This window comes from Sphaerodactylus townsendi, linkage group LG08 (genome assembly GCF_021028975.2).
Source record: "Sphaerodactylus townsendi isolate TG3544 linkage group LG08, MPM_Stown_v2.3, whole genome shotgun sequence".
In the NCBI taxonomy this organism is placed as follows: domain Eukaryota; kingdom Metazoa; phylum Chordata; class Lepidosauria; order Squamata; family Sphaerodactylidae; genus Sphaerodactylus; species Sphaerodactylus townsendi.
The window spans coordinates 62,083,747-62,106,011 of NC_059432.1; the positions used below are offsets into that span (position 1 = coordinate 62,083,747).

The 22,265-nt window shown below is 43.0% G+C and overlaps 1 protein-coding gene across 3 annotated transcripts in view; it reads right to left on the reverse strand.

Moving 5' to 3' along the window:
• Window positions 1–9,884: 9,884 nt before the first annotated feature.
• The window catches only part of WBP1L (WW domain binding protein 1 like), a 60,041-nt gene continuing 47,660 nt past the window's right edge, over window positions 9,885–22,265 (reverse strand). For all 3 annotated transcript variants that reach the window (XM_048506219.1, XM_048506218.1, XM_048506220.1), the window contains exons 3-4: window positions 13,973–14,134; window positions 9,885–12,153 (exon numbers count right to left, since the gene is read on the reverse strand). In XM_048506219.1, the coding sequence (XP_048362176.1) occupies window positions 11,423–12,153; window positions 13,973–14,134 (893 nt within the window). In that variant the 3' untranslated portion in view covers window positions 9,885–11,422. The remainder of the gene's footprint in view (window positions 12,154–13,972; window positions 14,135–22,265) is intronic.

Below are 22,265 nucleotides of genomic sequence, written 5' to 3' on the forward strand. Positions count from 1 at the left end.
TTTACATGACTCAACTAGGTCTGGCTTCTTGCTGTTCAACAGCAGCCACCCTATGAAAATCAGTGTGGTATAGCCGTTAAAGCTTCAGAACAGGGTCTGCAAGATCCAGTCCAAATTCCCATAATACTGTGAAATCTCACTGGGTGATTTTGGATCCATCACATACTTTCTGCCTAACCTACATCACAGGGTTATTTTGTAGAAAAAGAGAGAAGAGGGAACTAACATAAACTGCATTGTTGAAGGCTTCCACAGCCGGAATCACTGGGATACTGTGTGGTTTCCTGGTAAAATGCCATAGATTGCGCCCTTCATGTCCTCCAGAGGAAGTAGAATTCCCAATTCCAGGTGAGGGCTGGAGGCTACTTGGAATTATGATTGATCCTCAGTTGACAGAGATCAACTTCCCTGGAGAAAATGACTACTTTGGAGGGTGGACTCTTTGACCTTATACCTGCTGAGGTCACCAAACCTTGCTCTCCCAAGAACCCACCTCCAAATCTCTAGGAATTCCCCAGCCTGGAGCTGGCAACCCTAAGAGGAACTTATCTCAATAGATGGGAGATCTGTAGTGGTTCCGGGAGATCTCTAGGCCCCACCCAAAGATGGTAACCCAAGAAGGATAGAAGGAAACAGGGAAAGAGGGAAGGCTGTGGCATAAAGATAAAATAGTGGGGGTGGGGGAAATGGAGATGCCTCCCACTAGCTCTTGCAGGTTCCTACTTGTTCCACCTAATCTCAGCCTACTTAAGTTCCTTCCACATCAAGAGAGATGTAAAATGAATCACCCCTCTAGAAGATTTAATATTAGGAACTGGATGTCTTTTTGGGCTTTTATTTAAATGTCCTTGGATGTCCCTTTTGTGGTAAACACTCCCTCTGAAATCTTGCTCATGGAATGTTGATTGGCCAGACCATCAAGACGATCTTGCTGAATCACTTCCATCAGTATTTATATCCCCAACAGCTGCCTCACAGCTTAAATTCTCATATTTAAGCCTGAGAGCTCTGTCTTATAGCTCTAGCTTGCTGGAGTTCAGATTTAGCAATTTTGCAGTGGGAATGCAGGGACAAATATACTCACTTGAGGACCATTGCTAGGGAGAAACAAGACTATTACAGGTAGTAGCTACTCTCCAAGTTTTCCATACTTTATAGGCACTCAGGAAAATTGTAGATGCTACTGGGAGAAGAAAGTGTTTATTAATCCCAGATATTCTACAAAAATGAAAGTCCGAAATTAATAAAACAAAACTAGGCAGACCCACCCTGTTAGCACAGTGCTGGAACTAACTGCTAGAAGACCATCATGAAGTTTCTGTATGTTCATAGGGCTACTGTAATCATTTCTTTTGAAGAGGCTTCATCTTTATACTGAACTGCAGCACAGTGCAGACTGAATATCTGTTTACTTCGTTTATACCCCATCTCTTTCCTCAACTGAAACCCAAAGCAGTCTACGTTGCTCTCCCCTGTTTTATAGTAGGTAGTGCTGTGCCTTATAGCAGCCTTACACCAGTTTTGCTGCACCTGAATGTGATGGCATGCATGCACACGCACACACATACACATACACAGTGAGTTCTGACTAGGGTTGCCACTACCAGCCATCAGGCAAAGCTTGGAGATCCCTGAGAATTACAACTGGACTACAGAGATCAGTTTCCTTGAAGAAAATGGTACCTCTAGAAGGTATGGAATTACTGAGTTCCTTTCCCCACACCAACCCCTGCCCTCCCCAAAAATCTCCAGAAATTTCCCAGCTTGCAGGTGGCAACTGTAATTCTAACAGAAAGCATAGAATCTACATGGACATTCATAACTAGCATCAAGGAGCTGCTGATATTCACATATTAATGTTGACATTTACTAAATTCTGGTCATCCACTACTATTAATAGATAAAAGAATCCTTGAAGTTCCATGATGCTTTCCCATTTCCATGCCAACTTGTAGTGATGGCTTTTCAATAGATTAGCCTCATCCTTACTAATTCATTTTTTCCTGTAACAACCTCTAACTGGAAGAACCACTAAATAAAGACACACTGGATAATTTTTAAAATCTGTTTTTCTAGAGAATGTGCTGCTAACAACTTTTTTTAAAGCTTGCATCAGTTACAATGTCATGTCAGTTGGACTTTCAGTACATTATTGCTTGGGTCAAAGTTTGTAGGAAATACAGAAAAGCATAAATCATTCCAAATAAAACTTCGCAATTTTACCATGTTGTAGCTCTTAACAACTTACCAAGTACCATATTCAATATGTATCCTGCCTATTCCCCATCTAAGAGCAAAAGAAAATTGCACATAGGAAGTAGCATCTGCCTGTTTTTGCTGTCTTCACAATAACAAACAATTGTTGGACAGCAATTGTTGGAATACAGGCAGAGGTTAGATATATCAAATAGATGACAGATAATCTTCTCCGGAAGGTCTCATCCTTATCCTGAACTAGAGATCACTTCTCCCTGCAACAGATGGCTTTTGAACACAGTACTGTTCAGAGGAGCCATGCCAGCTGTACAATCCTCCCCTGAAACTTTCCAAAGTCTCAGATTGCAACAGCCTACTTCAGCACAGAGCTAGACAACGTGATTATCTTTTCATCTGCTACCCTTTCAGCATTTCTTTGCTGCTTTTTTTATAAGAATGATGTCTCCCTTCCCTTTATATGCTTTGCCTTATTTCAGACTGTCCTTTCTCCATTGTTGACATTGCTTGACTTTGAAAAGCCTTCACTCTTTGCAGTAGGACTGTGTTAATGCATTTTCAGGGCCTCGAGCTAAGAACTGGACAATTAAGACCAGAAATTTCCAGCAGAGAAGTGACTGCTAATAGCTTTTTGTAATGTGGACTCATGGAACAGCTTGCAGCTAGGAATGGCTTACTGAACACAATACACCATAATACGAGAGGAAACAACTTACAACGAAACTGAACCCTGTTTCAGGGTGGCCACATCTTTTTCAACCCTCTTTCTGAAATCATCTCAAGAAACCTAGTAAGTAAATACAGTGATGAAAGACTTCTTGTGAAGTCAGAGATGGAGTTCACTAGCAGAACTCTATAATCTTAGCAGTGAATTCTAAAAGTATCATCTCAGCAGCCAGTAACTAAGGGTGGGGGGGAGTAAAGAACTGGCTTCATATTGCAGGCACAGTTGCTGCCTTCTTGATCATCCAAAACACCTAGGTGGTTTCCGCACAGCCAAGGGAGAGCCTGCATCGGCATTAATCATGCCGATGCAGGCTCTGGGGCCGTTCGCACAAGCGGCCCCATGGGATGCGCAGCTGTTGGAGCAAGCTCCGCACAGCCACGTATTCCCCTCCCCGGCCCCAAACGCCTCGTTACCTTCTGCTGGCAGCCGTCGCTCTGCTGTCGCTCTGAGGAGGGAAGGGGCCATGCCCCCATGGCCAGAGTGACTGCTGAAGCACCGGAGTCCAGGGGGCGTGTCCCCTTCCCTCCTCAGAGCGACAGCAGAGCGACGGCTGCCAGCAAAAGGTAACGAGGCATTTGGGGCCGGGGAGGGGAAAACATGGCAGCGGATGGAAGCCGGTGTTTACAGAAAAACTCGCTCCCCAAGCAAGTTTTGAAAACACCGTTTGGGCGGGAACAGAGCGCTGCTGCATCGATTTGGCAGTGGCGCCTGTGCGAATGGTTCCCGCCAAAACAGTGTTTTACCAGGCTGAAGCCACTGCTTTCAGCCCGTGCGGAAACCGCCCTAGCAAATAGTTTCTCTTGCTGATCAGCAAGCAGGATGTGATCCACATGATAGAGAAGTCAGGTAAAGGATCAGTCCACAACATTTGCTAAGGTAAATGTGAAATGATACCAGATTGCACAAAAACAGGTATCTGTATGGAGGAGCTATGTGGGGAAAAGGAAGAGAAAGAGGAAACCGTGGAGTACTTGATCATTCAGAGCTGAGCCTGCACAATTTATCTTCTTAGCTCCTCTGATTAAAGAGTCATTCTAAATAAAGCCATTATTTATCATTTGAATGTGTTTGTACCACAACAAAACACCCTGCAAAATAGAAACACAAACTCAGAAACACAATCCTGTATCATTACAGTATTACATTTGTTTGTGCCACTATAGTTTTTCTTTAAGTGAATCGACAAAGTTTCCCAGGATATTAGGAAAACAATGGCACTGCAGAGAAAATAAAACTATAGCCAGTAAACAGAATGAACATGTTTCACAGAAGTGCCTATTACAACTCAGCAGCAATAGGTTGGCTGGTTTTAATGAATACGAGCTCCCCAAGCTCTATCAACTGCACCTGTGTATCCTCCAAAGGCAGGAATTCTGAGAACTGGACAGATTAATTAGTCCTCGTGACTTCTTTTCCCATCAATTCCAAAAGCAGAGACACGTCAACTTGCCCATTTAAGGAATAATAGCAAATCTTGGTGTATATGTGTGTGTGTGTGTGTGTGTAGGGGGGGGGGGGTTATATTTATTTGATCAATTGAGTCCTAGGCACTAACAAACAGCCCAATCCACAAATCCCTGGCAGCTGGGGACAGGCAGTGCATGGAAGCAGCAATTTTTTTTAAAAAAACCTGGCCGCCTAAAAGCCTTCTATAGGGCTAAATGGAGTTATGCCACCCTTTTGGCAGACCCTGGCTGCAGCATTCCCAACTTCAAAGTCCAGGTGGAAGCCAACTACAGTCGGCTCCACACCCTGGGAACACCCCAGCCCCCTTGCGCTGGCGTTTGCTTCGGTGTCAGCTTAGCTCCACAGCAGCACCCACTTCTGGATTTCGCCGCTGTGGAACTCTGGGGTGCCTGTGCGCCAGTGTTCTTGTCCTCCCTGCTCCTTACACTGGCAGAGGGGGAAATCTCATGCTGCCTTCAAGAAGCAATTCGAGGACACACACCCCCCTCCCATTTAGCTGAAAGTCTTTTTTTGTTGTTGTTACTGTTGTTGTCAAATTGGAGCTGACTTATGGCAACTCCCATGGGGTTTTCAAGGCAAGAAACGTTCAGGGATTGCTTACCATTGCCTGTCTCTCAATAGAGATCCTGGAAGCCCTTGGTGGTCTCCCATCCAAATACTAACCAGGGCCCATTTTGCTTAGCTTCCAAGATCTGATGAGATTGGGCTAACATTAGGTTAGCAATATTTAGAGGCAGTAACAAAAGACATGTGTTTTGTGAGCAGTCTGACATCCCCTGTGACAATGCAAAAGATTCTCAATTATACTACTTTCATTGTGTGAATCAACCACTTAAGAGCATTATAGGCTAGTCTCTAAAACAATGTAAGGAGCACCCTGTTTCTTTGATAATGCTCAAATTTAGGTACAATTAAAAAAAACCATGGATTTCAGCCTCTGAAATCTGTTTTTCAAAAGAATTTCCAAAGCTGCAGAGCACATAATGGGGGTTAGGACAGTGAAATATACACACTGAAATACGTACATGCAAACACAGCAAGAAGCAGAATGCCAAATCCTTTCTAGGACTACTGCTGGCACTATCAGGGACTAGCAAGTCCCGGAACCGATTTGCTCTCTTTAGGCTGACCTTTGGAACGATGGTTTTCAGAACTTCCCAGAACATATTTTGTTCTTCACTCACTGTGTACTTTGACATCTGGCCTTTCCAAGTTGTCAACATTACCACCCTCAACTGTGGACAGGCTGGAATTCTAAACTATTCTAATCTCTCAGACATTTTGGGGATACTGTACTTATTTTGTGCAGAAGTTGAATTTTCAGCTTAATGTTACCCAAGTCAATGAACGTCAGTTGATAACAGTGGAATTCATGTTTCTTTGACTATTGGCTTGTCAAAAGAAAATAACCTTCTCCTTTTGCTGAGTCTAGTATGCATGTTTCCTGGGTGATTACACCAAGTTACACAACAGCCCCAGGGAACATATTAAGCAATGGTGGAGAGAGGTGCTTATTTTTTTGCAGCAGATACAAAGCACAGACTATACAGGGTGGAGAATAATAACAAATACCTGTGGGTACTGTAAGCTGGGCGTGTGGCCAGATGAACTGGAAAAGCATGTACCCTCAGAACACAGCTGTTCTTCAACAAAAAACAAACCCAGAAAGAAATGCTTTCTCTCATGTTCCTGAAAATATCACTAGCTTTGCCTTTGATGAAGTTGTTTTTACTTCTGGATATGTACATCAGATATATGTTCCACAGGATTAAGCAAACTTACCTTTCAGTTGAGACAGGCTAGTCTCATGTCCCATGACCTTTTCACTGAAACAATCATTTGTATTATCTGTGGCTACCCAAAAAACTTTTAAGATCGGTACAATTTTATTTCAAGTCTCCATTCTCCCTCCACATACTGTCAGGCTGGGTCAGAACCCTCTGCAACTCTAGTAGGTGGCCTGCATAAAAAGATCAACTACTCTGAGCTCATGCAGGTAAAAAGACAATGATAACTGAACAACTCAGCATTGAGTTTTGGCAATTTTTTGCATTATCTTTTACACTCAGGGATTCTTTTCACACCTCTCCCTGCTCTTCCTTGGTTGTTCCCTGTATTTTCCTCTACACCAGAAAAATCTAAATCAAGCAGGCTTCCATGGCCTCTGGGCCTTGAACCAGAAATCCCATACTCAGAAGCTGAGATCTTTGTGCTCATACCTTGGAGCTCCCTTCAGGCTCGGAAATACTGGAAACCTGAGCTACCATACTTGATTAGTCAACACTTCCGATACTCTTCACTTCAGCTTCCAGTTCAAGTCCATTGCCTTCCCTCTTTGAAGCTGAAAACTCCAGATCCAGCAACTGACTCTGGGAACCATGCAATGGACTATGCTGATCCATGGCTGCGGCCTGACCTGGCCCTCACATAGGCAAGCAGAGCAATCATGTGCATGCATGCATGGTCCAACTTTATTGATTTGTATAATGCATTCTAAGTTTCTTAGACACAGAGTAAATGTTTTTTAAAAATATAACCATAGAAAGGTATGACTAAGGAACAATACGAAAGAGGTCATGAATAAAAGTTTGATGTTTCAGAAATGTCACTTTTTCTGACAGATTTGTATGATTGCTCAGTATGCTATCCACAGTGACCTGTGAGGACAGTGTGCTTTGAAACATGGTATTTTTTCTTCACCATGAAATTAGACCAGAATCACTGCAGATATAGGAACACAAACCTATGTAGACTTCCTGGATTCATAAGTGTACTGAACAGTCACTCAACCTTTGGGTCCAGCAGTAAGACGTGCTCAGGATATATCTAAAAATTCCAGGCACCATTGCTTTATTAACAACTATCATTCCCTGAGTTGCCAGGCTTGGAACCACAGGGCTAGTATTCACTGGCAGTCAAATACCAGCCTGACAATTGAAGGAAGTCTATCCGCAGTCAGGATCACACCTCTCAACTTGCTTTCCCAAATGGGTTTACCACTAATTGCATTTTGTTGAGGGGGAGGGGTAGCAGCATGCCAGCATGTGGCTGTCTTTTCCCCCCATAGATAATATGGGTGTAGCAATGGCCAGTCCAAATCCCATAAGGATTCATGTGCACAAACATAACTGCACTTTATTTTAAAGGGTGTGTCTAATCCACCAAGGATCAGAGCCTGTCCCCAGAGGATCCCTATTCCAGTAGAACATAATCAAGTCCTTTTTCTTCAGATGGTCCTGCAGTAATTCTGGAGAACTGGAGATCTACGGTGCCTCTGTAGGTATCCTGCCTTCCTGATTCATATGGTCATGTGACATGGTTCACAGTTTATATTCCTTAACTAAGCAGAGAGAACAGAGATGGGAACAGGCGGCCTCACATCCCCACAATAGCCTGGCTTGAACCCAACAGATGCACACACAAAAGATCTTTTGTGAGTAAAATTTGCCAAAAATAATTAAAGTACCATATACCTCAAACTCTATATTTTGAAAAAAAATGTAGCCACAACCAGAAAACTGTAACCTGGTAGTGCCCAAGCCCAGTGAAAGGCTAAATTAAAACAAGATACATGCATGGATTATTTCAGCACAAAGGAAGAGAACAGCTGAGTGGCTGGCATAAGCCTCCCTTCATGTTCCCCCACTAGCTGCAGCTGAACTCAGCCCCAAGAAATATAAAGCTGATTTTGTGCTACCAGAGGAAGTAGCTGTGGTCTTCTGAGCAGACAATGCTGGTTTCAACACTTACATTTCTCATGGGAAGCATTAAAACAAACAGTGATGTCTCCTTACTAGTATCCAAGTGCACCTGAAGGAGGAGAAGTCGATTTATGGCTACCAATCTTGATCCTCTTTGATCTGAGATTGCAAATGCCTTAACAGTCCAGGTGCTCAGGAGCAAAAGCCGCAGAAGGCCATTGCTCTCACATCCTGCATGTGAGTTCCCAAAGGCACCTGGTGAGCCACTGCGAGTAGGAGAGCTGGACTAGATGGACTCTGGTCTGATCCAGCTGGCTTGTTCTTATGTTCTTAAGTGGATGCTTCTTCCTATTCATCCCATTTCTCTGCAGAAAGGGAAGGATTCTGCTGGACTTACTAGCACCTACCCATTTGTGACAATTAACAATAGAATTGAATGCAAGTCCATTTACTCAAGCAGCTCTGACAAAATGAATATCAGCCCTTGTCCTTTACATGCTGCAGTTTAGTAGAAACTGTAGGACTTAGCTAAGTGAATCCTGGGTTCAAATCTCTACTCAGCCATGATGTTCAGTAGGTAACCTTGGCTTAGGTGCCTAACCTACCTCAAAGGAACAGGAAGAGACCATGGACTGTTAGGAATTTCTTGAAGAGGATAGGATTAACATGTAGCTTCCCACCCCCACTCCCACCCCCCTCCTACAATTTCAATTGATAATTTGCTGCTGTGTTGGATTGGAGAAGATTCTGCTCTCTTTTATCCCCCATTCTGAATAGGCCAATTAGATTTAAACAGGCGTACTGGAATGCTGAAGTGATGTGAGGGGAGTTTGTCAACAGCCAGTAGACAAACAGAAGAATGGGGTGTTGGAGGGAGAAAGGTTAGGAGGTATCCTGGACTAGCCAGTGAGTGTACTAAGGACGATTCTGTATGATTTCAGACAGGCAGGGTTTGGGTACTGCTCCTTGCGAAAAAACAGTTAACTGTAAATGCTGCCTAGTTATACTGACTTTAAGCATACCATGCTTCCCAGTGCTGGTAACTGTGTCAGTTAACAAACTACAGTGGAAAGGCCACACATGCAAACTAAATAAACATTTGTGTTTTGTTATATATGTGCCCCCATGCTATCCTCAACCTACTTACTCCACACTTTGTAGGACCCAGACCAAAAAAAAAGAGTCTTGATTTGCAGCTTATGTGCTGTCTGGTACAGGAGTAAGGAATCCTGTGTGTGTATAAAGTAAGACACTAGTACAATAAATTCACAATTCCTCATATACCTGCATTAACAGTGGATCAGATATATTAACACAACAGGAAAGTGTGGGTGGTGGGGTGGGTCACAACTCTTCAGCCTGAAGGACTTGTTATTGGCAAAGTGGTATAAAATAAGAGAAAGGCTTTGATCAGAAATAACAACAGCTGCCCTTTAATGGAACCTCTAAATATGCTGCCTGAAGCAGGTTGTTAGCGGTAGGGCTGGACCCTGCCTATAGGTGATATGCAAACAAAACCTCAGTGCCATCATTGCCAGGAAGAAGTCAAGGAGAAGAAAGGCTTCTGCACTAGCCCTTCACATACCAACCCTGGCTAGCATCTATTTTAAACAAACATGATGTTCATCTCACTATTCTGTGTCAACCCATGGCCAGAATTATACAACGTTCATTCCTTGCTTAAAATTCACCTTGAAATCCAGAAAGAATTCTCTTCTTTCACCATATGTATCCACTCTCTTCCCCACAAAGAAAATGAGACACAAGCATATGAATTATCAGAAAAAGGCATTATATTTGGGCTTACACCACATTTCAAACTGATTTTGGTTTCAAGCAATTGAAACTGAAAGTCCATTTTATGACATTAAATGACCCAGACAATTGTAATTAAAGAAAGAGGAAAGGGTGGGTTTGGGGGTGGGGAAGGAGGAAATACACTCAGTATAGAAACTAAGACCTGTTCTCTTCCACAGGAACAATCCGGGGAATGTTAGTTTCAGCTGTTTGGTTTTCTTTTCTTCCCCCTTGGGGTTGTTACTAATAAAGCTTCACTGTTTCTTTAAAGCAAAGCCACAGTTCTTTTTTCATTGTTTGTTTTGTTGTTGCAGTCTTACAGCAGCAATTTTCATATCACCAGTAAGAAACACACATGCATGTACTGCAATCAGACACACACTCACTCACAGACGTTATACAGTAGCCAGTTACCACTACTGAGAGAGAAAAACACAGACACTCAATCCTTTTCAGTGGTCACTGTGAGCATCTCACTAGACTTTTGAACTAAAAAAAGTAAGAGAAAATACTGCGCAAGTCTTCCACCTCGATACCTGTAAGGCGTCCTTTAGCAATGGACGGAGTTCTGGTCTCCATTTGTTCAACAAGCATCACTGAAACCTAAAGGCACACTGGCCAAAAAGACAGCCCTGTTCTGTGTGTGTGTGTTTGGGGTTTTATGATTTTTTTAAAATTGTCATTTCAAACTAACATATTGGCCTGAAGCCAAAAAGCCCTATCTGCCCTTTTGCATTGCTGCGCCCCTGATGAATGTCACATGGAGACCACAGCATCAGGACGGCAGATCTTCTCCCAGGAGTCTCACTTCATAGCTGGGCTCTTCGGAGGCAGCAGATGAAAAATACATTTGCCTTTAAATGCAAGGCAATGCCTACAGAGTTCTCCCCTTTCCTCAGCTTTGTACCAGTTTTACGCTTCAGGCAAACAATTTTTCTGGAAGAAGCTGATCCTTTACAGTTGCCAGCTTCAAGAAGGAAAAAGTGTCATATAGGTTGCTGTAACCAACAACACTCAAGAGATCACAGCAAGGGATTGATTTAAGTACAAATGCGGCTGAGGATTCATAGCAACTCTCCAAACTGAACTGACTGCCAGGCCTATCAAATGCCACTAGCTTCTGGGAAGACACCAGGAAAGGGATGGGGTTGGGGAATATACCAGTATTCCTTGTTCTGACAAGTTCCAACTAAGTCTTTCTGATTATAAGGGTAAAAGTCTTGGAAACTTTAAAAAAAAACAAAAAACACCAACCAACCTTAATAAACCATCACCAAAATCAGCAATAGGAAAAGTTTCTTTTTTCCCTTTTTCTTTTTATTAAAAAAGTTCTCACTTTAAGTCCCTAGAGTGAGATGGAAGAGAGGGGAGGCAATGAGAAAAGAAGGCCAAGAAACTTCTGCCCTCCTTCCATCCACTCAGGGTTATTCCCACAGTTAACATCTTAAGAACCGCTTTGTTTTTGGTTGAAGTAATGTTTATCCTTTTCTAGATCCTCCCTTCTGATTCTGTTGGTTTAGCTAGGAGATGTGTTGGCATGAGTGTTCGGGGAGTCCTGCTCATTTATGGTGTTCAGAAGCACACACACGGGCTGCCGTGGGAGGTGATGGTGGCTATGGTCTCGGTGCTGCTCATCAGAGGCACTGAAAAGCCCGTCTTCCTCGTTTCCATGCAGAGGGTGGCCACTGCAGCTATCGCAGAAGTCCATGGATCCATCATCAAGGAACCCATCCAACTCCTTGAGATCACCATCATGGTGGTCCTGGTTACATATGCAGATTTCAATGCCTGAGTCACCCGTGAAGCGTCGGTGCCTGCCAGGTGTCTTGTCCTTTGCATCTGGGAAAGTGCCGTTCTGGTCTAAGCTTTCAGAGTTGTAGTCCTTAAGCAGTTCTTCCTTGCACTCAGGCTCCTTACCAGAACAGGACATGCAGTCGGCCATCTCTCCTAATCCTGCACCGCTTGGCTCTCCGCTTGGCTCTTTGGTGGACGGTCGCTCAACTAGCGGAGTCGAGGATTCCAGACCTCCAATGCTGGAGGGCGCAGTGCTGTCTAAGCTTCCATTATTGCTTCCCGCTGCACCCAGAGAGCCTGTCTGGGCTGGCTGGAGGTTTCTCATGTCTGGTGCCGCACTGCCACTGCCAGGCGGGATGCATTGCTGATGTAAGGCACTATATGGTGGGGGAGGGGTCGGAGGTCGGTTCACCACTTCCTCATAGGGAGGTAGTAAATAATTTGGCAAAAATCCTAAATGGAGAGGCAGGGAGGACAAGTTACTTCCAGGCTACTGTACTGTATTAAAAACTTAAGCACTATTAGGATGTTCAATACAACACTTTGACCTTTTGTGTTCAACTTGCTTTGAAGTTACTCTAGTAAAAGAATACCACCACAAAAACTCATAACCCTGATTAGGTTTAGGAAAGTCATTGCTCACATTTTGTAGGTAAAGAAATTGAGACAAATGCAGTAAAGAACAGCATAAAAACAGCAATTCATAGTCCAGATGCCTCAACGGTCATTTGAAGCAAGTTTGTGACTTCCTTCTACAACCTCTAAAAATAGGAAACCCTTTGATTACACAGACACTAGAACACAGGTGTCAAACTCACGGCCCTCCAGATGTTCATGAACTACAATTCCCATCAGTCCTTGCCAGTATAGCCAATGCTTATGTTGGGAGGGACTGATGGGCATTGTAGTTCATGAACATCTGGAGGGCCACAAGTTTGCCACCCCTGCACTAGAAGGTCCATTGGATGTTCATCCAATCACCTCATCTCAGGACCATGCAAAAGATCATATGGGCAATGTGGCAGGAATTGGACACAGCTTCTCAATGTCCTACTAGCCAATTTAAGCCTGGAAACTTAAGTTGGAACCTCCTGGGCTCCTTTCATAAAGTTTTCAAAGATCTCATTTAACATTCATATATCCCCTTTACCTCTCTCCTGTACCCTACTTCTCCATTCCACCCCCGTACTCTCAGCCTTTTTTTCTCCCTCGCCATTATTTGGCTACATGTTTTGTAGCCTACTATCCAATATGTCTATTTTAGGTGGGCGCATTATGTATGTCATTTGATTTTTTTTTAAAAAATGAGCCTAATAAGTCTCAAAATGCTAAAAGCAAAAATGAAGTCAGAGCAGCAATCACTGTGGATGCTCTTCACAAAAGGATCTCTCAGATGCTCTGCAGTTCGCATCTAGCGCTGACCTGGTTAGTTTTATTGCTGGTTATTTGTTTAAACTTAACAGTTTATATTTGTATTGTTGTGCACAACCTTGGAACACTTCTGGTCATAAATACCCCAACCAAATAAATGCAGTGTGCATGCTCTGCATGCTAAAGATCCCTTATTGAACCCCCAACTGCAGTTAAGAGATCTCAGAGGGCAGCTGTGGAGAAAGATTTTTCTATGGTGTGGTATCATGGAGAGCCCCTGCCAGTCAGATTAGACAATACCAAGCTAGAGGGGATGGTGGTTTTGCTCGACAGAAGGCAGTTTCACATACAGTGCCCTTTTGTCGAAGAAAGTTGTAACTGATCTGCTATCTCATTGTTATTACAACGTCCATCTTCACTGATGTCAGCTGCAGAGGAAAAAAGCACGGGAAGTAAAAACCTCTCAAATTTGTCAGTGCTGTCTAGGATAGCACGTGACCAAACTTTTCATAAACCACACTTCCTCCTTCTAAGTCATTTGCTAAAGCTAGAAAAGGATCAGAACCGAGTACAGCTGTCTGATACCTGATGTAAAATCATTTCACGCATCACTCTGTGCAGCCAGGATATTTCTCCACAAGATTTATATCCGGCCCACACTAGCAAAAGAGCTGGTTTAGTTATGATGGCTCTTCAGCTAGTACAATCAAGCTGACACAAAAGACAGAACTGAGGAACTCAAGGTATCAAAGGTTATCACTTTGTCCTCACCAGCCATCTCCAGACCTGCCTGCATCCATTCCTATTACCTTTGCTGGGGAACACCATTACTGGTTCTACCCAAAGTGGTAATGAGTATTACTCTTTAAAAGCCAGCCTGCTCCTTGCATGCAGTACATACGGAAATAAAATGGTAGAGTAGAGTAGTTATGAGCTTCGCGATAGGCAATCAGGTTAATTTCATGCTGCCTCTGTTGTGCTTGGAGTCTGTGTTTGGCACGTCGGTGATGGCAGACACAACAGCAACTCAGTATAATGATGATCGTCCACACTAACCAGAACCCTGTGGAGAAAGCAAAAGAGAAGGAAGTTCCACTTTAGAGATGCAGTGAAGGGGAGTGGTGGAGATCTAAGCAAAGAAATAAGGAATGAGAAAAAAAAACGTTGTCGGGTATTGTCATCGTACTTAATCCATGACTGACAAAGCAGACCAACAGTTTTTCTGCAAATGAGAGAACAGTTACGAAGAAGAGGAGTTTGGAAGAGTTTGGATTTATATCCCCCCTTTCTCTCCTGTAGGAGACTCAAAGGGGCTTACAATCTCCTTGCCCTTCCCCCCTCTCAACAAACACCCTGTGAGGTGGGTGGGGCTGAGAGAGCTCCGAAGAGCTGTCAGTCGCCCAAGGTCACCCAGCTGGCGTGTGTGGGAGTGCACAGGCTAATCTGAATTCCCCAGATAAGCCTCCACAGCTCAGGCAGCAGAGCGGAGAATCAAACCCGGTTCCTCCAGATTAGATACACGAGCTCTTAACCTCCTATGCCACTGCTGCTCCTTTAAGGGGTTTAAAGGGCTCCTTTAAGGGCTCCTTTAAGGGGTTTAAAAGTGCCTGCTTACTAGTGCCTGCTTCCTGCTATCCCAGCATCTACAGGATTTTTAAATTTAAAATCTTATATCACCAAGAAGGCAGCATCTTTTTCTTCTAGGAGACCTACATACCAGGTAGATAACTAGGCAGTGGTCACTTTCAGCTACACTCAATATTGTATGTACGTCTCCATATCCAGAGCAGGGGCTGAATGCCTCAGCTAGAACTGCAGGGATGTTTACTAACATTACTTCAGGGGACCAGCTCACTCTATCAAGTTTCACAAAATTCCTTGGCAACCTGGCAAGTATGAGGCCAGCTCAGTCAAAATGATGAAAAACCCAACCTGAATTGCTATTTTCCCAACCGAAAGAACAGAATCTGAACCAGTATTTAACATCTCTCCTTCCCATATTTAAATCACCAGTTTAGAATGAGGTTTGGACAAAGAGTGAATTGGAAGAAATTCTTAATACATCGAGACCATCCAGGCTTTTAGTCTCTGCCCTCTTCATAGGTTAAAAAGCTGAAAATGGGACAGCTGCCCCAACAACGTGATCCACAGACAACCAACCTACTTAGATAAAGTGAATGCGCATGTGTGTGTGTCTGCGCATGTTGTCACGTCACAGCTAACTTATATAAGGTTTTCAAGGCAAGAGATGTTTGGAAATGGTTTGCCATTGCCTGCCTCCATGTGAGTGAAAGAGTTCTGAGACTAGTGTGATTGTCCCCCAGCAGGTGTCACGTGGAGAAGTGGGGAACTGAATCTGGTTCTTTAGAGTCTGGTGCTCATAACCACTACACCATGCTCGCTTTATTAAGATAAAGAGTCTATTGGAAATTGTCCTGTTACTACACAGTACTGGGTGTTTTCTTCAGGCTATCATGCTCTGTTAATCTTCACGGCTCTTACAGTTGCTGGGACTGCAAAGCCTGCTACTTCTTACCTTTAGCGTAAACAAGTAGAAAGACAGTACAAAATCTTATGGACAGAGTAACATAACACTGTTTTTATTACATCTGCACAGTTGTATCCTACATGGTTACTAAGTTGCGCCCACTCGTCCAAAAGTGTGAAAAAGGCCTCTCTCCAAAAACTAGTCAAGACAGCTAAATTATTACATGGACAGGAACTGCATTCACTCAGACAAGTTAAACAAGCAAATATAAACAAACTCATTGGCATCTTTCATGGTCAGATCTGTTGTGTTCCTTGTGCGATTTAATGTGCAAAGGTAACATTAACAGGGAATTGATAAGAGACCACTTGCCAAGTGGAAAGAAGACAAAATGTCTGCATGAAAGAAAAGGAAATAAGAATAATTTGAAATAAAATAATTTGCAGATGTCAGTTGGCTTTGGCTCCAATTTGGGGTTGGGCTATAGGTCTGATAATCAAGGACTCCTGTGACTTGTTACAGGCAAACTACAACCTCAGTGTCCTGCGCGTGACAAGCAAAAGCAGAATGATTCACATTGTAGACCTGTGGGAAAGACTTCTCGTTTTCACAATGCTTCCTTCAAAGATGCTTTGTAAGTACTATGACTGCTGTACTTGGAATAGTGACATATAATTTTTAATTTATTTAATTTATTCAATTTGCCGATTCTTCTTTAAGTTTCCCTGGGCCCTTGATTTCTGGGCTGTGATATGACTTCAGAACAGCTTCAGAGCTATGCAAAGGAGCAGCAAGTGCTAGTGAGCAGATAGCAAAACATTCAAGCGAATCAGACACTATGCACATACATATATATTTCCCTCCCACCAAAATGCACACTTTAAATAGCTTCTGGGTACAGGAATGATTTTGCACAGCTTGACATGTCAAAAGAGACCATCCAAAAAAGAAAACTGCGGCCACATCTGTTTTCTAACCAGTGTCCACGGAGCCAGCACCTGTCTTTGCAGGGCAATTAACACAATCCTCAGTAGCGAGGCCACATCTGTAATTGAATACATGTTCATCAGGGAGCAGGGGCCAACTCCAGCTCTTTGGCAAACGTACCTGAATAGCAGACCTTGACAAATTTTCCTTGGCTGTAGGAGCTGCTCAAATTTTTCTCAGTACTTTTTCAACATCAGCTCCTAGGAGAACTGCTTGTTCAGTAATCTAGTCAAATACCTTAGAAATGCTATTATCATTAACTTCAGAGGCCTAAGATTTGCAGCAGTCTGGACATTTTTATTTTAATGCGCGTTAACACAGTATCATTCATCATTCTGAAACAACGAATCCCTCTTTGGAAATCTGGGGGACGGGACTGAAAATTTACATATCTAATTCTCATCTTGGCTCCATCTGTGAAAACTTAATTCTGTGGATCAGGGGTAGGTGGAGAGAAGGAAGGTTTTCCCACAAACATGGAGGACCCCCTAGATCAGGGGTAGGGAACCTGCGGCTCTCCAGATGTTCAGGAACTACAATTCCCATCAGCCTCTGTCAGCATGGCCAATTGGCCATGCTGGTAGGGGCTGATGGGAATTGTAGTTCCTGAACATCTGGAGAGCCGCAGGTTCCCTATCCCTGCCCTAGATACCCAGAAAAAACTAAAAACTTTTCAAAAATTGACGTACGACCTTTAATTCCCCCCAAACTGAACCTTTCTGAACATGCACAGGCACGGTGTCTCTCTCTTATTTCACTTGTTGGAGGAGAGGGTGTCATTCCAGTCCCAGGACGCAAATTCTATTCCTAGTGACTATCATTCCACTCCGGAATCTGTCATTTCGGTCCCAAAACACTTCTGTAACTCCCAGGGGACTATGTGACTCATCATTCCAGTCCCAGAGAACTGCTTCATTCCATAGGGATGATCATTTCATTGGGGAAGGGGGTATCATTCCAGTCCCAGAGTCATCTGTTTGCGCCCAGAAACCTTCACTAAAAATCTGTTCCACATGTTTGTTGCAATATTTTTGTGCTCTAATGTAATTCAATAGAGTCCATGCAAATCAACTGGCATTCTTAGCTCCCATTATCTCCATGGGTCTTCAAGTCTCTCCTATTGCTTCCACAGGGGAATCCTGTCATTCCTTTTAGTACAAGGGGTGAGGGGAGAAAGAAACGACTGCTAGAGAAGGGAGTGGGGAGAAGACTGAGTTATAGAGAGTTGGGGGAAAAGGCAGATAAATTAAGATTGATAGATAAGGGGTAGGAAAGAGAGGGAGGGAACTTTGACAGAAAGGGAGGAAAGAGAAAACATAACATCAGTGGACTCTACCGCCCCCTCCCCCCCTCCGTTAGGGGATTTGATAGTAGGTCGCTTGGTATTTAGAAGCTGCATTTTAATGGGGTTTGGTTTTAATGAATATACAGCTATAATTATTATTAATATTATTAATTATAATAATTATAATAATATAATTAATAATATTAATTTTGATATTTCTTGATTTTATCTGTGCTCTATCTGTGTATTCTGTTCATCTTGTTGTTCACTGCCCTGAGCCCTCCGGGGGGAGGGCAGTATACAAGTATAATTAATTAATTAATTTTTTTTTAAAAAAAAAAGCAAGAGGGATGCCTCCTTTTCACAAGTTTCTTACAATTCCCACCAATATTTCCTATTTTTCCACCACAAGTCTTGGTAAAACCAGCAACTTCCCCTCACCCTCATCACCATTATACCTGTAGACCCCAATTAACTGATACATGGGATATTAAAGTCTCCAGAAGGATTCCTATCCTATAATTAATTCTGAATTATCCTCTTTGAGAATAAAAAAAAAACCCAGAATGGGAACAGGAAAAGACAAAGAGAGCTGGGGAAAGAGACACCCCCCCCCCCGAATTATATAAAGATTCCAGAGGGTTTTTTAAAAATTGACGGAGGTCAAAACCCCTCCAAATGGAGAAACGTTGCCTGTACTTGTGCAGCCAATCTTGCAACAGTCTTGGCCACCACATATGGGATTCCATAGCAATCCAAATAACGTGTTCCAGACAGCAAGTTGGTATGTAGCCACCTGTGGCAGCAAAATGGAGACAGTCAGGGAGAAGGGAAGAGCAGCAAGAGACGGTGGGAAGAAAATGGTGGTTGGGTGTTTGTGAAAGATGCCACTAACATAGGGGAAGTCGGGCAGCAAGCAACAAGGCAGTGGCTACTGCCCTCTTCTTTCACCTCACCCATGCAGCTGAGATTATCTGACCCACTTGAATGTGTGTGTTTGTGGGGGGGGGGATCATAGGCATAAACGCTGCCTTTCTTCTCTCTCCCCAAGTACACATATGTGTCTCTTTCTCTATTGCTAGAACAGGCCAAGGATACAAAGATTTCAAACTTCTCTTTTTCCAAAGCGCCTTTCTGATTCATCCCCTTTCTCCTGCAGAAAGCCAGTGTGGTGTAGTGGTTAAAAGTGTCAGACTAGGATCTGGTTTGAATCCCTACTTGTGCTATGAAAGCTTGCTGGGTGACCTTCGGGCAGTCACTCACTTTCAGCCTAATCTACCTCACAGAGTTGTTCTGAGGATAAAATGGAGGAAACAATGCAAGCGGCTTTGGGTCCCAATTAGGGGAAAAGTCAGGGCATAAATGAATTAAACAATGATTTCACTCTCTCCTGTCCAAATTATTAATGATCTTTCTGATTTACTCTTTTTCCTGCAGAAAAAGTAGACCTGCCAGAGCAAAAAAGAAAGAATGAACCCACAAATCCTGTGCTCTTGTATAGTAAGCAAACAAAGTCACATCTGGGGTGGAGTTAGAAGCTAGAGGAGAACATACAGGGTGGGAAGCATAGGCTCATTCCGCACATGCAGAATAATGCACTTTCAAACTGCTTTCAGTGCTCTTTGAAGCTGTGCGGAATGGCAAAATCCACTTGCAAACAGTTGTGAAAGTGGTTTGAAAATGCATTATTTTGCGTGTGCGGAAGGGGCCATAGAGTCTTTTGCCTGTGAGGTTTTTTCTGGCCACCACTTGCACTGAACTAGCCTATTTCTTCTTTACCTGCTGTTTGCAACAAAATTTAAGTTGCCAATTTTGATTAAAAAACAACAACACCAGTTCATTTCAAAATAATCTTGTATGCTGCTTTGGGAATTAAAAGAAAAGCACAATATACTTTTTCAAAATTAATCAAATTCCTCTAAATCTCTCAGACTGGTTGAGTGGAGGCATGCCAATAAGTTCTGTAGAGACTCCAGCACTCAGCTGGCAGTGAGGCAATCAATAAGTGTTTATTTTACTAGAGGCAAAAAAATATTTACTTTACCAGAGGTGAAAAGCCAAAGGAACTTAGAGTTGCCAAAAAATCTTTACACCAGAGAATATGAAAACCACTAAAGGCAATTGCCAAGACTGTGACATGTGTACCTTGCACATCATTTAGTTTAGGCCTGGCCTTGCTAGATTTTAGTTGGCAATCTTGTACCAAGTCCTTTGGCTTAGAAAACCAGATGAATATCCTATTCTCTTGCTACTCTATAGAGCTCCATCACACACAAATGTTCATTGGATGCTCTTATCCTTTCCTACTTACTAAACTATCCAGGTCACCTTATTCTTACCTACTTCTGTTCTCTTGGTTTCTGATGTGCCTGGTCTCTCCCTGCTTTTTGTATTTTAGCTCCAGCTCTGTTAGTTTTACAGCTCTCACTGAGATTCTTGACACACTTAGAAACAGCATGATTAAGCTTATCACCCTCCTTCCTTTACAGGGCTAACATTTGGGAACACACTGAAGATAATGTGATTTCTGAGGGAATGGAGTGAGAAGGATGGATTTGTCCCAGCTAACCCCTGAATGACAATATTTGTATCCCTGTAGAGAGGCAGGCAATAGCAAACCAACTCTAAACATCTCTTGCCAAGAAAATCCTATGGATTCACCATAAGACAGCTGTGACTTGATAGCAAAAGAAAGAGAGGGAGAGAGATACAGAGAGGGCCTTTCACATGGGATAGGATTGAGGACACTCGCAAGTTGCATGGAGACTGTGCCACTCATTGAGTTAAACCTAGCAAGCCCAAATAGTCGCACAGCAACTAGTAGGTTTAGTACAGGTAGAAAATCCAAAAGAACAGCTGTTGCCCAACTCGCCTCTGCTCAGTGCTAGCTGGTACTTTTTCTCATTATGCTTTTCCTTCTTCTTCTTTTTTGATGTTGTAGCACAAAGTGCAAAACCCATAAACATTAAATTTAGAAGACTTAAATAAATAGAAAAGATGGCTGGAGAGACATCGAGATTGGGAAGGCATGACAGAAAGAGCTTGGCAGGATGTTAAAACTATTTCTAAACACCTTTCTTTTCAGAGATTTTACAAAACGCTGTCAGTGGCCAAACATTCTTAGTCCTCTCTCTGAAGTCTTCATAGAGCTTTAAACTGTGTTATTGTTTTTAAGATCAGGGGGATGTTGACAGCCTTATCATGTGGAATTCTGTGCTTGTGTGCTAGTGCAATGCTCCAGATGCATAGGGAAACACACAGCTAAATATTGTTTCACTGCTACCCACAGAGAGCTCTTGCCACCAACAACAGAAAAATACAGGTACTTTAATAAGAATACTGCTTCCAAGTTCCATTCACATGCCACAGTCTGGCCAGATGGCCTATGTAAAAACATAAACTGCTGAAACAATCCAGAGCAACTCCCCCACCCGCAAAAGGTGAAATACCAGGAGACTGCATTCTCATGGTTCCCTAGCAGTACAGATCCAAGCGAAGATCTCGTGAAGGGAAGCACCTTTTATCCTGTGCAAAATAAGAAAACATGTTTTATCCCTCACTGTTCGAGAGGAGGAACAGAATAGCCTGCTCCAGAGTTCACAGTAAATTTGGGAAGATGCCATCACTTTATTGGCAGGAAAGCTGACTAGAGGCAAGCCAAAACGCACAACAAACAATTTCACTGCCTGCCTGAGAAGCACGCTAGGTGATGGCCTTGGCTTCTGACCGTTTGGCCTAAGAGAAGGTGAAGTGGGTCCAGTTTCAATGATTAGTGTAGGAGTGAATATAACATAGTTAACAGATTGTGGACTGGGAACTTTCTGGCTCAAATCCTCATTAGACTGCTGTTTGGGAAGAGCCCATTTAGGCAAGAACAGGCGTTAAAATGTCAAAATACCTCCACTTACTAGAATGCTGGTTGAAGACAGTTTTGCCAGCCTCAGCCAGCCTGTACTTCTCCTCAGCAAGCATCTTATAAGAATACCACAGAGGGATCCCTTTCAAACAACTGCCTTTTTTTAAAAAAAGAAGAAACCTAAATCCTCCCGGTTGGGTAGCTAGACAACATTAGCTGTGCTGTACAATTCAACCAGAACCACTGAATCAGGGTACCAGCACTGGGTAACCACACCTTCAAGCAGAAAAGATGATTACTCTTTTAAGAGAGAAAGTGCAGAAACCTGTGAGCTAAAACCACATGGCTGGCAGCATCAACTCCACAAGAAAGTCCAATGGTTACTTTCGTGTTGACTTTATTGTATTTTTTTTAAGTTGTAAACTTTCTCAAGCTGTTTTCAGGAGAGGCAGCATATACGTTTCCTTAATAAATAAATGTGATCATGGCTTGAACACACAGCTATGCCATTCATATACAGCCTTTAGTCAGGTGATATTGCCAAATGGAGAAGCAGCACCTGCATGGCTGTGACTACA